At 38.3% G+C, this 13,302-nt stretch overlaps 1 protein-coding gene across 2 annotated transcripts in view; it reads left to right on the forward strand.

The window, feature by feature from the left end:
* Positions 1-13,302, forward strand: part of bbs9 (Bardet-Biedl syndrome 9) — a 210,753-nt gene that overhangs the window by 21,341 nt on the left and 176,110 nt on the right. For both annotated transcript variants that reach the window (XM_084727530.1, XM_084727531.1), the window contains exons 7-8: positions 4,447-4,531; positions 5,759-5,942. In XM_084727530.1, the coding sequence (XP_084583656.1) occupies positions 4,447-4,531; positions 5,759-5,942 (269 nt within the window). The remainder of the gene's footprint in view (positions 1-4,446; positions 4,532-5,758; positions 5,943-13,302) is intronic.

Raw genomic sequence — 13,302 nt, forward strand, 5'->3', positions numbered from 1 at the left:
GAATTCAATTTCATCTCTAAATTATAGTGAACAGAATAGTAGAAGCTGATATTTTTTCAGGGTTTGGGATAGGACTCAATTTCACTAGTCATCACAGGAGCGGGATGAGACAGGAAAAAAGTCAACGGGAGCGGTTGGATCTAGAATCGTAATAACAATAGGTCAGTTTTTTATATATAAAAAATGTGTGTAATGTTGCGTGTGGACTCTGGATAGATGGGAATGAGATGGGACTGGAAACATTCTTCCGGGACTGGGACGGGATGTGAGTATTGGAGCGGGAGTGGGATAGGACAGGAGTGAAAATCCACCCGTGTCACCCTCTAGCACGCAACATTGCAAACTTTGGTGATAAAGACAATGGAGTTCCTGTAGTTGCTTCACAATTAAAGCTGTTGTGAAACAAGGGCAGCAGGAAGTGAAGGAAGCTTTGCGATCAACTTGGAACTGATGGGTTGGCGACCCCTTTACCAAAAAGTTACCAATAGCTTAAATCAACAATGATAAGCACTGGAAGACAAAGCTTAACATGACGTCTGGCTTACTTTTAGATTAGATTTAGACCTAATGGATAAAATTGTAATAATTCATTCAGCCGTCATTAAATGTTCAAATTTCTACAATGGTCTATTGTGCACTGACTGTTGTGCATGAAGTCTGTCTGGGTCTCAGTATTTACCTCTATTAGGAGTCTGCCTGAGATATTTCATGTAACACACTTAAAGGGTTAGTACACCAAATTACAAAAAAAAACATTCTCACTCACCTCTTACGGTATCTAGACATACACATTCACATCATAGGTTAGATTTTGAGGAGAGAAACTTTTATGGAGCCAGGCACTGATGTGTTATGGCTGTACCGACTGTTATATATATTCCATATCAGATGACGGGGTCAAGGCTTCACTGACTGTTATACATTTAATATCAGATGACTGGTCAAACTGTTCTGCCCCGCTCAGTTTATTTAGCCTGCTGGACCGTCTCCTGCCCTGATGAATGAGAGCTTGATTTGTGCGTGTGTGTGTGTGTTGGCGTCCGCTTTGAGATTTTAGTTTGTGTTTATCCATGACACCGAGAGAGCACATGCATGTAGTGTGTGTTTGTATAATTTTAGTGCACTCTGTGTGTATGTATATGCTTCTACGATGTATATGTTGAAGGTAAATGAGTGTGTTTGTTTGTGGAGTTTTTCAAAGAGATCCTCTTTCATATAAATGAGAACACTGTTTCCTCAACCTCAGTGTCCTACACTCTGCATGATGACTGATACCGCCTACACGCACACACAAACACGCACACACACACTCCTGCACACACACAGTCAGGCCCTACCAAAACTTTGTCCACGTGGTGTGAGAGCACACCATGTTCACCACAAACACTTTTAAATGGCAAACCAAAAAAAAAAGAAAGAAATGCTCCCAAGTGTATGTCACCACCAGTGGTGTGTGTGTGACTTGTTCTCCCTCCTCATATGTTAGGCATGCAGGGGGAATAATCTGATTTTTGTGCTTTTTTTTCTCTTGTACACACAGAGCTTTGTGTGTTTTTTACCCTCTTTCATAATACTTAAAACAACATCCAACCAGCTACTGGTGGATAGAACTGAACACATGCAGTCACACACACATACATGCATGTACAGTTTTAATTAATTCATGCTGCCCCATACTCCATCATTAATAAGACATCTAAGTGAAGGGTGGAATAGAAATATCAAAATAAAGTGAAAGAATACAGTTATTTTATAGTGTTGTTTTAGTATTATTAGGCTGAATTTAATCCATTCACTCATGCAGGAGCCCGCCTGTCCATCCGTTGAGTGTTGCTTTAAAAGCTTAAAACCACTGACATGTTTAATATATTTTTTAGTCCATTTTCTTCCCCAGGAAATGGTCACGGTGTGATGAAAAGGTTTCTTTACTGGCAGTCATCCATAAAGCAGCTCGTTAGTCTGCCCGCCGTTTCTCATAGAAGCTCAGCGGGTACGGCTACTGTACGGATGAGTTCAAAACTATAAATCACGTGTTGTATTTCAAAAATCAAAGTGTAAAACACTTCATTTGCTGTTTTATACACGTGTTAAAAGGAATTAGCGTCACTTTTAGGGTCGCATATGGTAATCCGCTTCATCCAACTGAAATGTTCAGGCAGTTGGTGATTATATAACAATTTCTTCTTATATACAAGAAATAATTTGCTTTGCTATAAATATGATTGGGTGTTCGGGTAGCTTAGCGTTCTATGATGTATACAGTACCAAAGCTGTGTCCTAATTCTATACTTCAAGTTTTGACTTTTGAGTGTGTTCACACCGACTGCATGTAGAACTAAGGATACCTGAGCAAGACAAGGTTCTACAGCCACTAGCAACTCTGTGAAATGTCAACATGCTGACATGCCCATAATAACAATTCAAATCTGTCCCACCAGTCTTGATTTCTTGTATGCATCCACAATGTGCTCTGGGGTCCTGTTGCTGTCACAGCAGAGACAAACGATGTGGCAATCCTTTTGTTTCTCCTTTTTCTCATCTCAAGTTGCTTTTTAATATCGCATAAGCCGGCTTTATTCAGGGTGTCTGAAAGTTTAGAAAAGTCCATAGAAATAAAGTATGAAAACACCCTGGAAGATTTGGTTTGCCTGGAACACACAAGAAATAATTATGTTATTATAATAATAATAATAATAATAATAATAATAATAATAATAATAATAATAATAATTATTATTATTATTATTATTATTATTATTATTATTATTATTATTATTATTATTATTATTAATATTAATATTATTATTATTATTATTATTATTATTATTATTATTATATTGTTTTGATTTTGCCTGCATGCCAAGGTCTTTGCAAAGTTACTGTTCTTTTAATCTCCGGCAGACTAGGCATGGTAAGTGCATTGCTGCCTGCTGCCGGTTAAAAACAACAAAGCGTTTCGTCTCTGCAAATGGAAATGATGTATGTGTTTATTTGCATGTAGAGCAGGGAAGTGCCATAATGGTAGTCAGATTTTAAATACTATGTACAAGAGCAAACCCCGACAGTCGCTCTGTCCACAGTCCATAAAAGTAACATGGAAAAACATTTCGCCTGGTCTTTGTGCGTGTAAATCGCAAGCTATGCCCATAATGTGGCAGCCATATTGGATTATGGCCCATACGATTTAAGGTAGATTTCAGACCTGCCAGCTTTGATTAACAGCAGGTTTGTGGTCCAAATATGTAACACTGAGTGAGAAAACTGTGAGTGAATAAATCAGCAGTCGTGTAGTGTTTGGGCTGCGGTTCGGAGTCGGGCTGGGTCAGGTTCGCAGCTCTCTGTTCTTGCAGGTGTTAGAGGAGAAGGACAGATTTCTGCCAAGCTGCTTCGGCTGCCAGCTTCTTACTGGAAAACTCCTGATGCTGAAGATGCCAAAATCAACTGACCACAGATCAGTCCGACCACTTTATCCTCACCCTGTTGCCAACGGCTCGCTGATTAAAACTGATAGACCGCAGTTCCGGGGAATAGCAGGTCAGCAGCTTGTTGACTGACCTGACAGAAGCTGTAAAAGAGAAGGAGAATTTAAGACTGTAGCTGTGGATTTTGTTAATAATGAACATGTTATACGGTGTTCGACTTTATTTAAATGTTAATAAATGATGTGTACTAGGATTTCTGCCCTGGCCTTACAGATGGAATTTCTCTCAGGAAAATGGCTGGTGGTGTTGTGGTCTTGGGCTAGTGGTGAAAGAAGCAAAAGGTGTAACCCGAGGGTCACTGATGTGAGTTTTTAGACTGGCTGTGATGCTCTCTGCACAGTAAAGTGTCCTTAAGCAAGGCTCCATCAGCACCCAGCACTGGCCTACTGAGTCAGAATAATCCAGACTTTTAATCCATTGTTTTTATGCGTATAGATTTGATACCTGTCTGAAATACTTTGCTGTCTTTTTGTAAAAACGTCTCTTGCATATGAAACAGTGGGTGACAAACACACACATTAACACATTTAATCTCCTGTGTCCCGGGGCGAAATCTGCGCAACCTGAGAGCCCTTTACTGAAACTCTGCATTGATCATGTGTTCTAGCTCCTGTTTGTAATTATTTTCTAGTTTATCTAAAGCTTCTTATTCTGTTCTAAATATGTGATTATATTATTCACTTTGTTGAAAATCATTTTAAACTGTTGCCTGACAGTTTTATCTCATCTCAGTACTTATGGTCACAGTTATGTTTTCCTTGAACAAATGGAAGTTAATTAAAAATAAATAGGAAATAACAAGAGATGAATTCCTTGATAGGGTTCATAAAAGGAGGACATATTTAAAATGTTTTCTGCTGTATATTGGGAGGACATATTGGTATTTTCTCACTACTTGGGGGGGACATGACCCTACCCAAAGACTGCATGCTTACGCTCTTGCCTGTGTCTCTCTGCCTCGCAGGTATGAGACCCTGGCCGTGGCTACGGAGGCAGAGAGTCGACAGGATCCTGACCTGCCCCTCAAGACTGGAGGCAAGAGGCTGACGGTGAGTCCTGAACACACCAACTTAAAACCGACTGTTGTCTCTGTCATAAAGGCAGCTTCACCCAGAAATCTTTGGGTTTTTTTTTCTGTGTTAACAATAAAGGAGTCCATACTTTGGAAGAATGTATCCCAAGATTTTTGGGTTGAGTATGTACAACATTAACGCATCTCTCATATAAAGCGAACACAACAGTCATAAGGTCCGTTAAGAGCACGTCACCTGGCCGTTTATGACTGATATTCAGTTTGGAAATGTTTTGACCATAGTTTGATGTTTTCAGGTAAAATAATCCATTCTGGTGAAATCTAACATAACAGTGTTACTGGTTGTATGCGGGTTCACAGTTGGACAGTTTATGCCCTAAATTATCTTTAATGCTCTCGGTTTTTGATGATGCCTTCACATGTGCTATATCTATTTTTTTCCCTGATTTTTTTTTAATTTGTTTTGATTATTTTTTCTAATTATATTTCCTGTCTTTATTCCTTTTTATAATATAAAAAACAAAAGTAAAGCACTCTGAGCTGCATGCTTTGTATGAAAGGTGCTCTCAGTATAACTGAGTCATGTTGTGGGCTGTGTATTTCTTCCTTGATGGGATTTAATATTTGTTTCACAGTTTGAACATGAAGGTTTTTAAAAGGCTTGGTTAATCAATCAGCTATTAAGAGCTTAGACGGTAATGTATTGGTTTTGTTATCTGCCGATGCTCAAGGTTGCAGTAGCGTTAGCAGACATGAAAAAGTGATATCGAACCATTCCTATGAAGAATATAAAGGAGCGTACAAATGAAAGGGACCAGCACATGTGCCATTTACCCATAACTTGAAGTCATATTGATCTTTATCATTACAATGAATTTTTAAAGCTGGAGAATGTATTGAGTAACGATTTGGAAAAATGTCTGCACAGTTTTTGGCACTCTTGCCATTTGCCACAGAAGTTACCACATCTAAATTTTCCCACAGCAGCACAAAAGCATAAGCGTCACGAATGCCAACACACACAGATCACACGTCTTTATTCATAGAGCTTAAATGTGTTTGTCCACGTAAGTGCCCTCATAAAATGGGAATACCAAATGAAAGAAATGGATTTCAGGGACTGCATAAACATTTTCTCACTGCTCAGACAGTACATGTGTCACTCAGAGGATACGTCATGCCTGCTCTTTTGAAACTGAAGACGTGAGGGCAGTGTGATGTAACTGTATGTGTTCTCCTGTAGCCGGACTGGACGTTCATCCTGGGAGAACAGGCCCTGGACCTCTCTGTTCCCTCCTTTTCGCACTCTTCCGCCTCCATCTTTGTTCTGGGTGAGAGGAACCTCTACTGTTTCCGTGACAACGGTCAGATCCGCTTCATGAAGAAGCTCGAGTTCAACCCCAGCTGTTTCCTGCCCTACACCTCAGGTAAACCAGGACACTGAATATTTAACCTGAGGCTTCAGCACTGTGGCTGTATACTATAAATGGGTATTTCACCTTTATTGTTCTCGTGTTCTTCTTATCCAACAAGATATTTGCTCAGCTCTACACCTGCACACCTGATCCAGTTAAGGACTTAAATACAGATTGACTGAGTAGTAGAAGCAGGTCTACCGGGCTCTTAAGTGGATAAGTAAGAACAGATTAAAAAGATTGAAGCAAAACCTGTAGGAAACTGAGAAATGGAAAGGCACGGGAAGCACAGGTTATTGAGTTTTAAAGAGAAAATAAAATCCATGTTTCTGTTTTGTTGCCAAATACATGGATTGAAATCCAAATCAGATTAGATTCTTAAAAGGCATTGGTTAGTTTGCAAGCTGCTTATTCTTGTAGAAACTTGTAGTTTAGGTGTTAACTTTACTATTCACAGAGGGCGAGGGGTAAAAGTGCTTATTAAATCATTCTGAGATGGAGTGCTCACACTTCTTTGCCCTTGGCAGCTAACTAGGATCATCACTGGAGATAAAATTAAAATAAAAATGGGCAAGAACTCTTTCTGTTCTTGAAAGATTTGGATGAGGGACGTTGTCTTACGGAGAACTGAGCTCAGCCACCGTGGGGCAGAGGACAGTGTCAAATTTAGCCAAAGCAGCACTGGTAAAAAAGCTCTGACGTGTTCGCCCTGGAGTGAAGCTAGGGGCAGAAACACAAAACTCACCATGCATCAGTGCACCTGCCACAACCAGACTATTGAAAATAAGTGAACAAAATACACAAAAACAAAATATTCTGTGCAGTGGCCCACTGCCACATGACTGGCTCTGCAGGAAGCTGGTTTTGGCAGAGCATGATGGAATAACCGGAGTAGCTCTGCTGCATGCATTAAAACAAACACTGAGCAGACTACTGAACACATTGTAGTGTATAAACATATGGTGCAAGATGAATGGATTACATAATAAATGCAGACATATAGATTGATAGATAGTACATATGATATTGCTGCTGTGAATACTGTGTATGTCCTTATTTGGTGATTTTCAAAGAGACTGACAGATTAAAAACTCACTGTCAGCTTAAAACAAGGCTGTTTTCGTATTTAATAAAAAATAATATTTTGTGAATATACAACTATAATATAGATCAGGGATTTCCTAACCTTTTAATGTCAAAGATCCCCACAGTAGATACACATTAGACCCCTCTGAGTGTTTTTTTTTTAATTTTGAAGATGAGTTTTCATTTCAGTCAATAAATGATCAAGCTAGGATCAAAATGGTCAACTGCATTTCTTCCTTTTGTGTTCCAAGTTTTAAAAAATGTGGTGAAAGTTAAAATATTATATTCCTCCGTTTGATGTGGACTCGCTACTGTCGAGTCAAGGACCCCTGTTGGTTCCTGGACCTCAGTTTGAAAATCGCCAGTGTAGATACGTGATACAGATATACCCAAAATGCGGCAAAAAAGTTCACATCCAAACTGGGTAGTTTGTCATTTCAAGCTTCACAAACAGAAGTTTTGGATGATAAAATGTTTTAGTTTTGTCATAATGAATATGCAGGATATTGAAATCATAGGCATTATTTTATACATCCTCAGAGGGATTATGTATCATGTGATAACTGCTCAGCTGTCCAGTAACTCCGTTTTGAGAAACATCACTATGAGCAACAGAGGAGAGATCTCTCTCCCAGGACAGACAGATGTACATGCATTTTGAGTTCAAACCCCACTGTTACCTTTACTAAAAATTAAACTTGACAGACAGGATGGATGGATTTTCCCACACAGACTCTTAGTTCTTGGTTTTTTATGTGTGCATATAATAAAACAAAAAGGAAGAAAGATACCAAAACATAAAAAATGCACAGGTGGGATGAAAAAAACCCTGAGGGCTTGTAAAATAAACCCACCTAAAATTAAAATTAAAGACTGCTATACTGCCATAATTTTACAAACACGCATACAGAGACATACAGTCTCATTATTCAATAATTAGTGATTAGGAGCGCAGTAATATCAAATTACAGCTTGATTGTGGCAATTTAGAAAAATTAGACGTGAGGACAAACACAACTGTGCACACACACATATATACACTAACATGCATATGTGAATCTATTAGTTTTAGCTGTACACCTATGACAGGGTTTGTACAAAGTCTAGGAGGTTTGGAAAATGCTTAACCAGTATTTATTCAAATGATTAAATTCAAATAAACTCATGATTCTACACAATCACTAATGTAAACCAAAAATCTTTTAATGTTTGAAATGAAATGATCCCATTGTCGTATTTGTTTGGCATCTCACACCAGACGCAAAGCAGAGCTGGACTGACTGACATGCACCGAAATGAAAAGGAGGTGTTCTTTTGTTTTTTTTGTTTTTTTCTGTTCTGTGTCATAATTTAGATCACATGAAAAAAGTCTCGAAACTTTTGGTTTATGTACCTTGAAAGTGTTCAAACACAAGCACAGACATGAAATGTCCTGGCTTTTCAAGAGTAAAATTCATGCATTTTTCAATGTGTTTCTGATCAATCGTTGTGATTGGACAATAGAACTGCGAGCTCAATTAATCATTTTTCAAGCAAAAACGTCAAACATTTGCTGGATCCAGTTTCTTGAAGATTTGCTGCATTTCTTTGTCATTTATGACAGTAAATGGATTTTTAGACTGTTGGTTGGACTAAAGAAGCAATTTGCATGTTTGTTTAAAATTTTTGACATTTGATAAATCGGTTAATTGTCAAAATAATCAGCAGATTAATCAATAGTGGAAATGATTGTTAGTTGTAACTAGGGGTGTGCCATATCAAATTATTCACAATATACCATGACTTTTTTCGTGATTAAAAAATATTGTGATAATGACAATATAACGACTTCAGCGACTTCAGTAAGGTGGAAGTGGTTTAGTTACCAAACATCAGACGCACAACAAACCACAGTAATATGAACAGAACAAACAGAACTGAACTGAACAAAGAAGACTGTCACAGTAAAATGGGGCTGGTTGAGTATGAGAGGAGCCAAAAATCCCACAGAGAGAGCTCAAACAATTGTGAGATCTAAACCAAAAATATATTTCAGTGTTTTGTCATATCGTCAAAAATCACAGATTACCCTAAAATACTGGGATATTTTAGGGTCGTATCACCCACCCGTAGTTGCAGTCCTAATGGACAAGAAGGCATAAAATTGCAGTAACCCATTTTTTACCCTAAAATGGCATCACTTTCTTCATTTCTGCTGACTTTATTTATTTACCCTTGCAGCCAAGGACAAAAGCTTTACAGGTGTTTATTTTTTGATATGAAGGGAATGGAAGAAAGTGGTATAACTTCTCTACAGCCTGATTCTTATCACCCCAAGCAAAATTAATTACCCAGATATGGTTGGACCTCCAGAACGGTGCTTAAATACAGTAGAATAAAAGTTCTGTGTGTAACCTTTTGAGCATGGAGCTATAAACAACATTTTTATGAGCAACAAAAATGTTTCTGTCTGGTTTGGTTTACGCAACAATGTACCACAGAACCATTTTTGTGAGAGTATTACACTTGATCTGAAATACACTAGAGAGCTGACAGATGGAAAGAGAAAATAAAAAGGATGTGAAGAAAAGCAAAAAATAGACTGTAGGAAGGATCCAAAGGGGAGAATTGATTGAGGGATTGCATGAACGGCCAAGAGCTTTCTACTAATATCTGTTTTCAATTTTAGAATTAAAATATCTCAGCTTTCAAAGTGCCCTTCACTATCTGATCCAGATATTATTTAGATTATTTAAATTGCTCTTGGAAATCAGCTATAAATTCAATACATGATGTGCCAAAGCAACAAAAAAAAAGCTTTTATTGGGATGTGATTTCTGTCAACAATCAGAGCCGCATAAAAATTCCCACATGGCTGGAGGACGGCAACTCCTGGGATCGCTCTGCTGTCTTCTGTGTCCATGTGTGCTCATGGGTTTATTTTGACAGGCCGTCATTTAGTGACACTGTGGCTGTCAGAGATGACACCCAGCTTTCAGTAAGGGTTCTTAGTGGATCTCCACAGAACCGTGCTAGTTGAGAGTGTAGCGCAGAGGAGGATAGACAGCAGTGATCTCTGGAGTGTTTCCTAACATTTTCCTTCTGGCCTTCAGCCGCACAGCTGCCTCAGCTGGACCACTGCCTTCTCTCTCCCTGTCTACCTCCCTCTGTCTGTATATTTCTTTCTTTCCCAAATAACTTTATTGGCTTGACTGCTCATCAGGAACGCTCTGGTTCAGCTCCTGCGTTCAGTCCACAATGAGATCTCTTGGTTTAAAATAAATTGCTATGATCCCCACTTCTTGAAACAAGACAACCAAGTTGGGCAAGATGGTGCACTGGGATGACTTGATGAGTATAAAAATGAAAAATAATGGGAACATGAAGTAGTAGAAATCACTCAAGATACAGTAAACATTTCCAAAACACTGAGATGAAAGATCTTGCTTTTCTACTCCATCATTTTATAGGATTATTTTGGGCAGTCTCGCCTTCGTTGGACAGCATGTAGTGGAGAGGCACAAAGGGAACTCAGTGTGTTTTCAGTGCAGGGACCAGAGTCTAAATTAAACTCCTTGGACATTATTTTACTCCCAAAAAAAGTCCCTGCTCAGGGGGTAGTGCTTTCCAAAAGTACAGGATTATTTCTGATTGGTTGATCGCTGGCAGCATTTTATTTCAGCGACCTTTTTTAAAAATCTGCAGCTGCAAACCAGTTTGTTTTTTTCATTGTGCTTCAACACATCAGAGTTACCAAGGAAATAATACAAGAGATGGACCAACTATGCTGGCTGAGTCATAGTAACTGTATAGTCGGGCTCAAAAGTGAAGCTAATTTGACTAATCTTGGGGGTCTTTAGACAGCACATAGTCTGACTCACCGAATGCACACTTGTGAGTCTAAGCCTGCCATTTGACATTTGTTTCAGGCAGCTTCGCAGCATCCGTTGTATGCGTTTTTAAAGTACCTGGGAAACAACAGCACCTCCAAGATGCTGATCTAGACACTGAAAATGCCAATTTAGCACTTCGGTCACTAACAGTATGAACGTCAACAAGCTAGCAGCTGCTACCTTTATTTTTGCAGTGATTTAATCATTTTAATGCCTGGGCTTACCTCCCGATGTGCAAATGTTGCACCAAAACCCCCGTCACTGTTTCGTACTGGGTTGCCACTGCTGCATACTGGGCATAGCACCGTCCAAGACGATTTTGATTGGTTTAGAGAAATACAAACAAGCAAAATGATAATGTATGGGGTGCTGAGTGCTTTACAAAGGTCTGGCTATGCAAGACTAGACCGCAGAGAACAATGGGCTATAGGAACCTTTCAGTTCCTGGAAAAGTGGTTCCTGGCACTAAAATTCCTGTGTACTGTTGATGGAAACGTGACCATTTTCTCCCTCTGAGAATGATAAGAGAGGCATTTGGGAGAGGAGAGACGGATGGGGAAAAGGCAGAAACACAGGACAAGTGGAAAGCCGAGAGTGAGACTTGGGGCACATAACCAAACATGAAAGACGGAGGATAAAAAAGAGGGGTAGGAAAAGCAGGTGGGAATAAAGAGGAACATAAAAGAGCAGGAGAACAGAAATGTGAGGAAGGAACAAGAGAGCAGTAAAAAGTAAACTTGAAAGAAACGAGTTGGCAGAGAGGTCAAAAGAAAAAGGAAAAGATAGTAAGAAAGGAACTGACGTTTGGGAAATACTCAGCTTAAACATGATGGCAGAATGTAGATCAAGACTTTATAATTAGGTTGTAATTATAATGCTGATTCTGAGATAGAAGGTGTGTGTTTGCTTTGATGTGGAACCAACACACACTCTGTCATTTTGACCCCTGTACTGTACCACCCTGCTGACCGCCGTTACCATATTATACCTCGTGTATTCAACTGTGTGACGAGGCGTGTTTGTTTTGCGTGTGGCCGTCAACTCAGATCTCTCTAGGTGGTAACTGCACCATTGGTGGGATGGACTGGACATTTGTGTGTGTGAAACATAAGGAGTAAAACATAAGTAGTATTTATATTTAATGTTTCTAGCCATGAGTCACAGGAGAAAGTGTATATGTAACTTTAGTTATATATACACCTAAAGCTGACCTTGTCTTAAAAAATGAAAGATCTAAATGACAAAACTTTATATACAAACCAGATGTGAAACCTAAAGAGATGATTTTTTTTTTTTGTACAGGAGAGACCAAGTTGCAGTCATCTTAAAGGGCAATGCCACCCACCACAGGAATTTGTTATTTCTGTGCTCCGTGGTTGGATTTGTGAATATGCACCACTTTTTCCCAAAGCTAAAAATCAGAGACAAAACCCTTGAATTTGTGCTGCCGTGAAACCGAGGCTGGGTTTCCAGCCAGAAGTTCACTCGTCACAGCAAATTTAAGTTCATATTGTGTACTTTCTAATAGGTATGACGCAGAGTTTAGACCTCATTTAGTTTTTGTGATCAATGATTTATTATTTTATGACTTTAAAATAGAACATAGGTCAGCTGAATAAGTCATTTCAGTCTATTTCAGTACATAGTCAAAGTCAAAGTCAAAGTTTCTTTATTGTCAATACCACATATGTACAAGACATACAGAAGATCGAAATTATGTTACTCTCAGACCCTACAATGGAGAAACATAAATCTAAAAGAAAAACTGTACATTATAAATAAAAGTGCAAAAGAAAGATAAAATTTAAGTAAAGTAAAAAAATAGGAAGATAATAAAGAATAAATAGTCATACTAATGCCTCACTTTCTCCAACACATATGCAAACTTTTGGTTATTATATATATTTAACTAAAACTGTGTGAATAAAACATTTTAGTTAATGAAAATACAGATAAAAACTAGACTTTATAAAAAAAACAAAAACTAAATGAAATCATATCGTGCACTTACAAAACTAACTAAAATAAAACAAAAATACACAGGAAATGTCTTGTGTTTGTGTCGTCCCTTTTCTGAACTTCTTAAATCTTTCCCCCTGACAAATACACACCAAACTGTAATTTTAAAAAAACTAAAAACTTGCACCTGGGAATAATAATATATAAACCAATAAATTAAATAAATAAATTCATCATATGCAAGCACACATGCATTTCCATACTACTCTACAGATGTAAGTAAGTAAATGGGGGAGAAAAGAAGCGGAAAAAACCTTTTCATTGCAGAGATTGATCTTTACGCGCCAATTGCATCATTATTATTGGTTATTTCCCAAGTTTCTCTCTTTACTTCTTTACTTTAGCAGACTTGTGCTTGTTGAAAATAAGTAACTGAACTAAGGTTGAATCCAGAC

Source organism: Lutjanus erythropterus, chromosome 9 (genome assembly GCF_056507025.1).
Source record: "Lutjanus erythropterus isolate fLutEry1 chromosome 9, fLutEry1.hap2, whole genome shotgun sequence".
Taxonomy (NCBI): Eukaryota; Metazoa; Chordata; class Actinopteri; order Lutjaniformes; family Lutjanidae; genus Lutjanus; species Lutjanus erythropterus.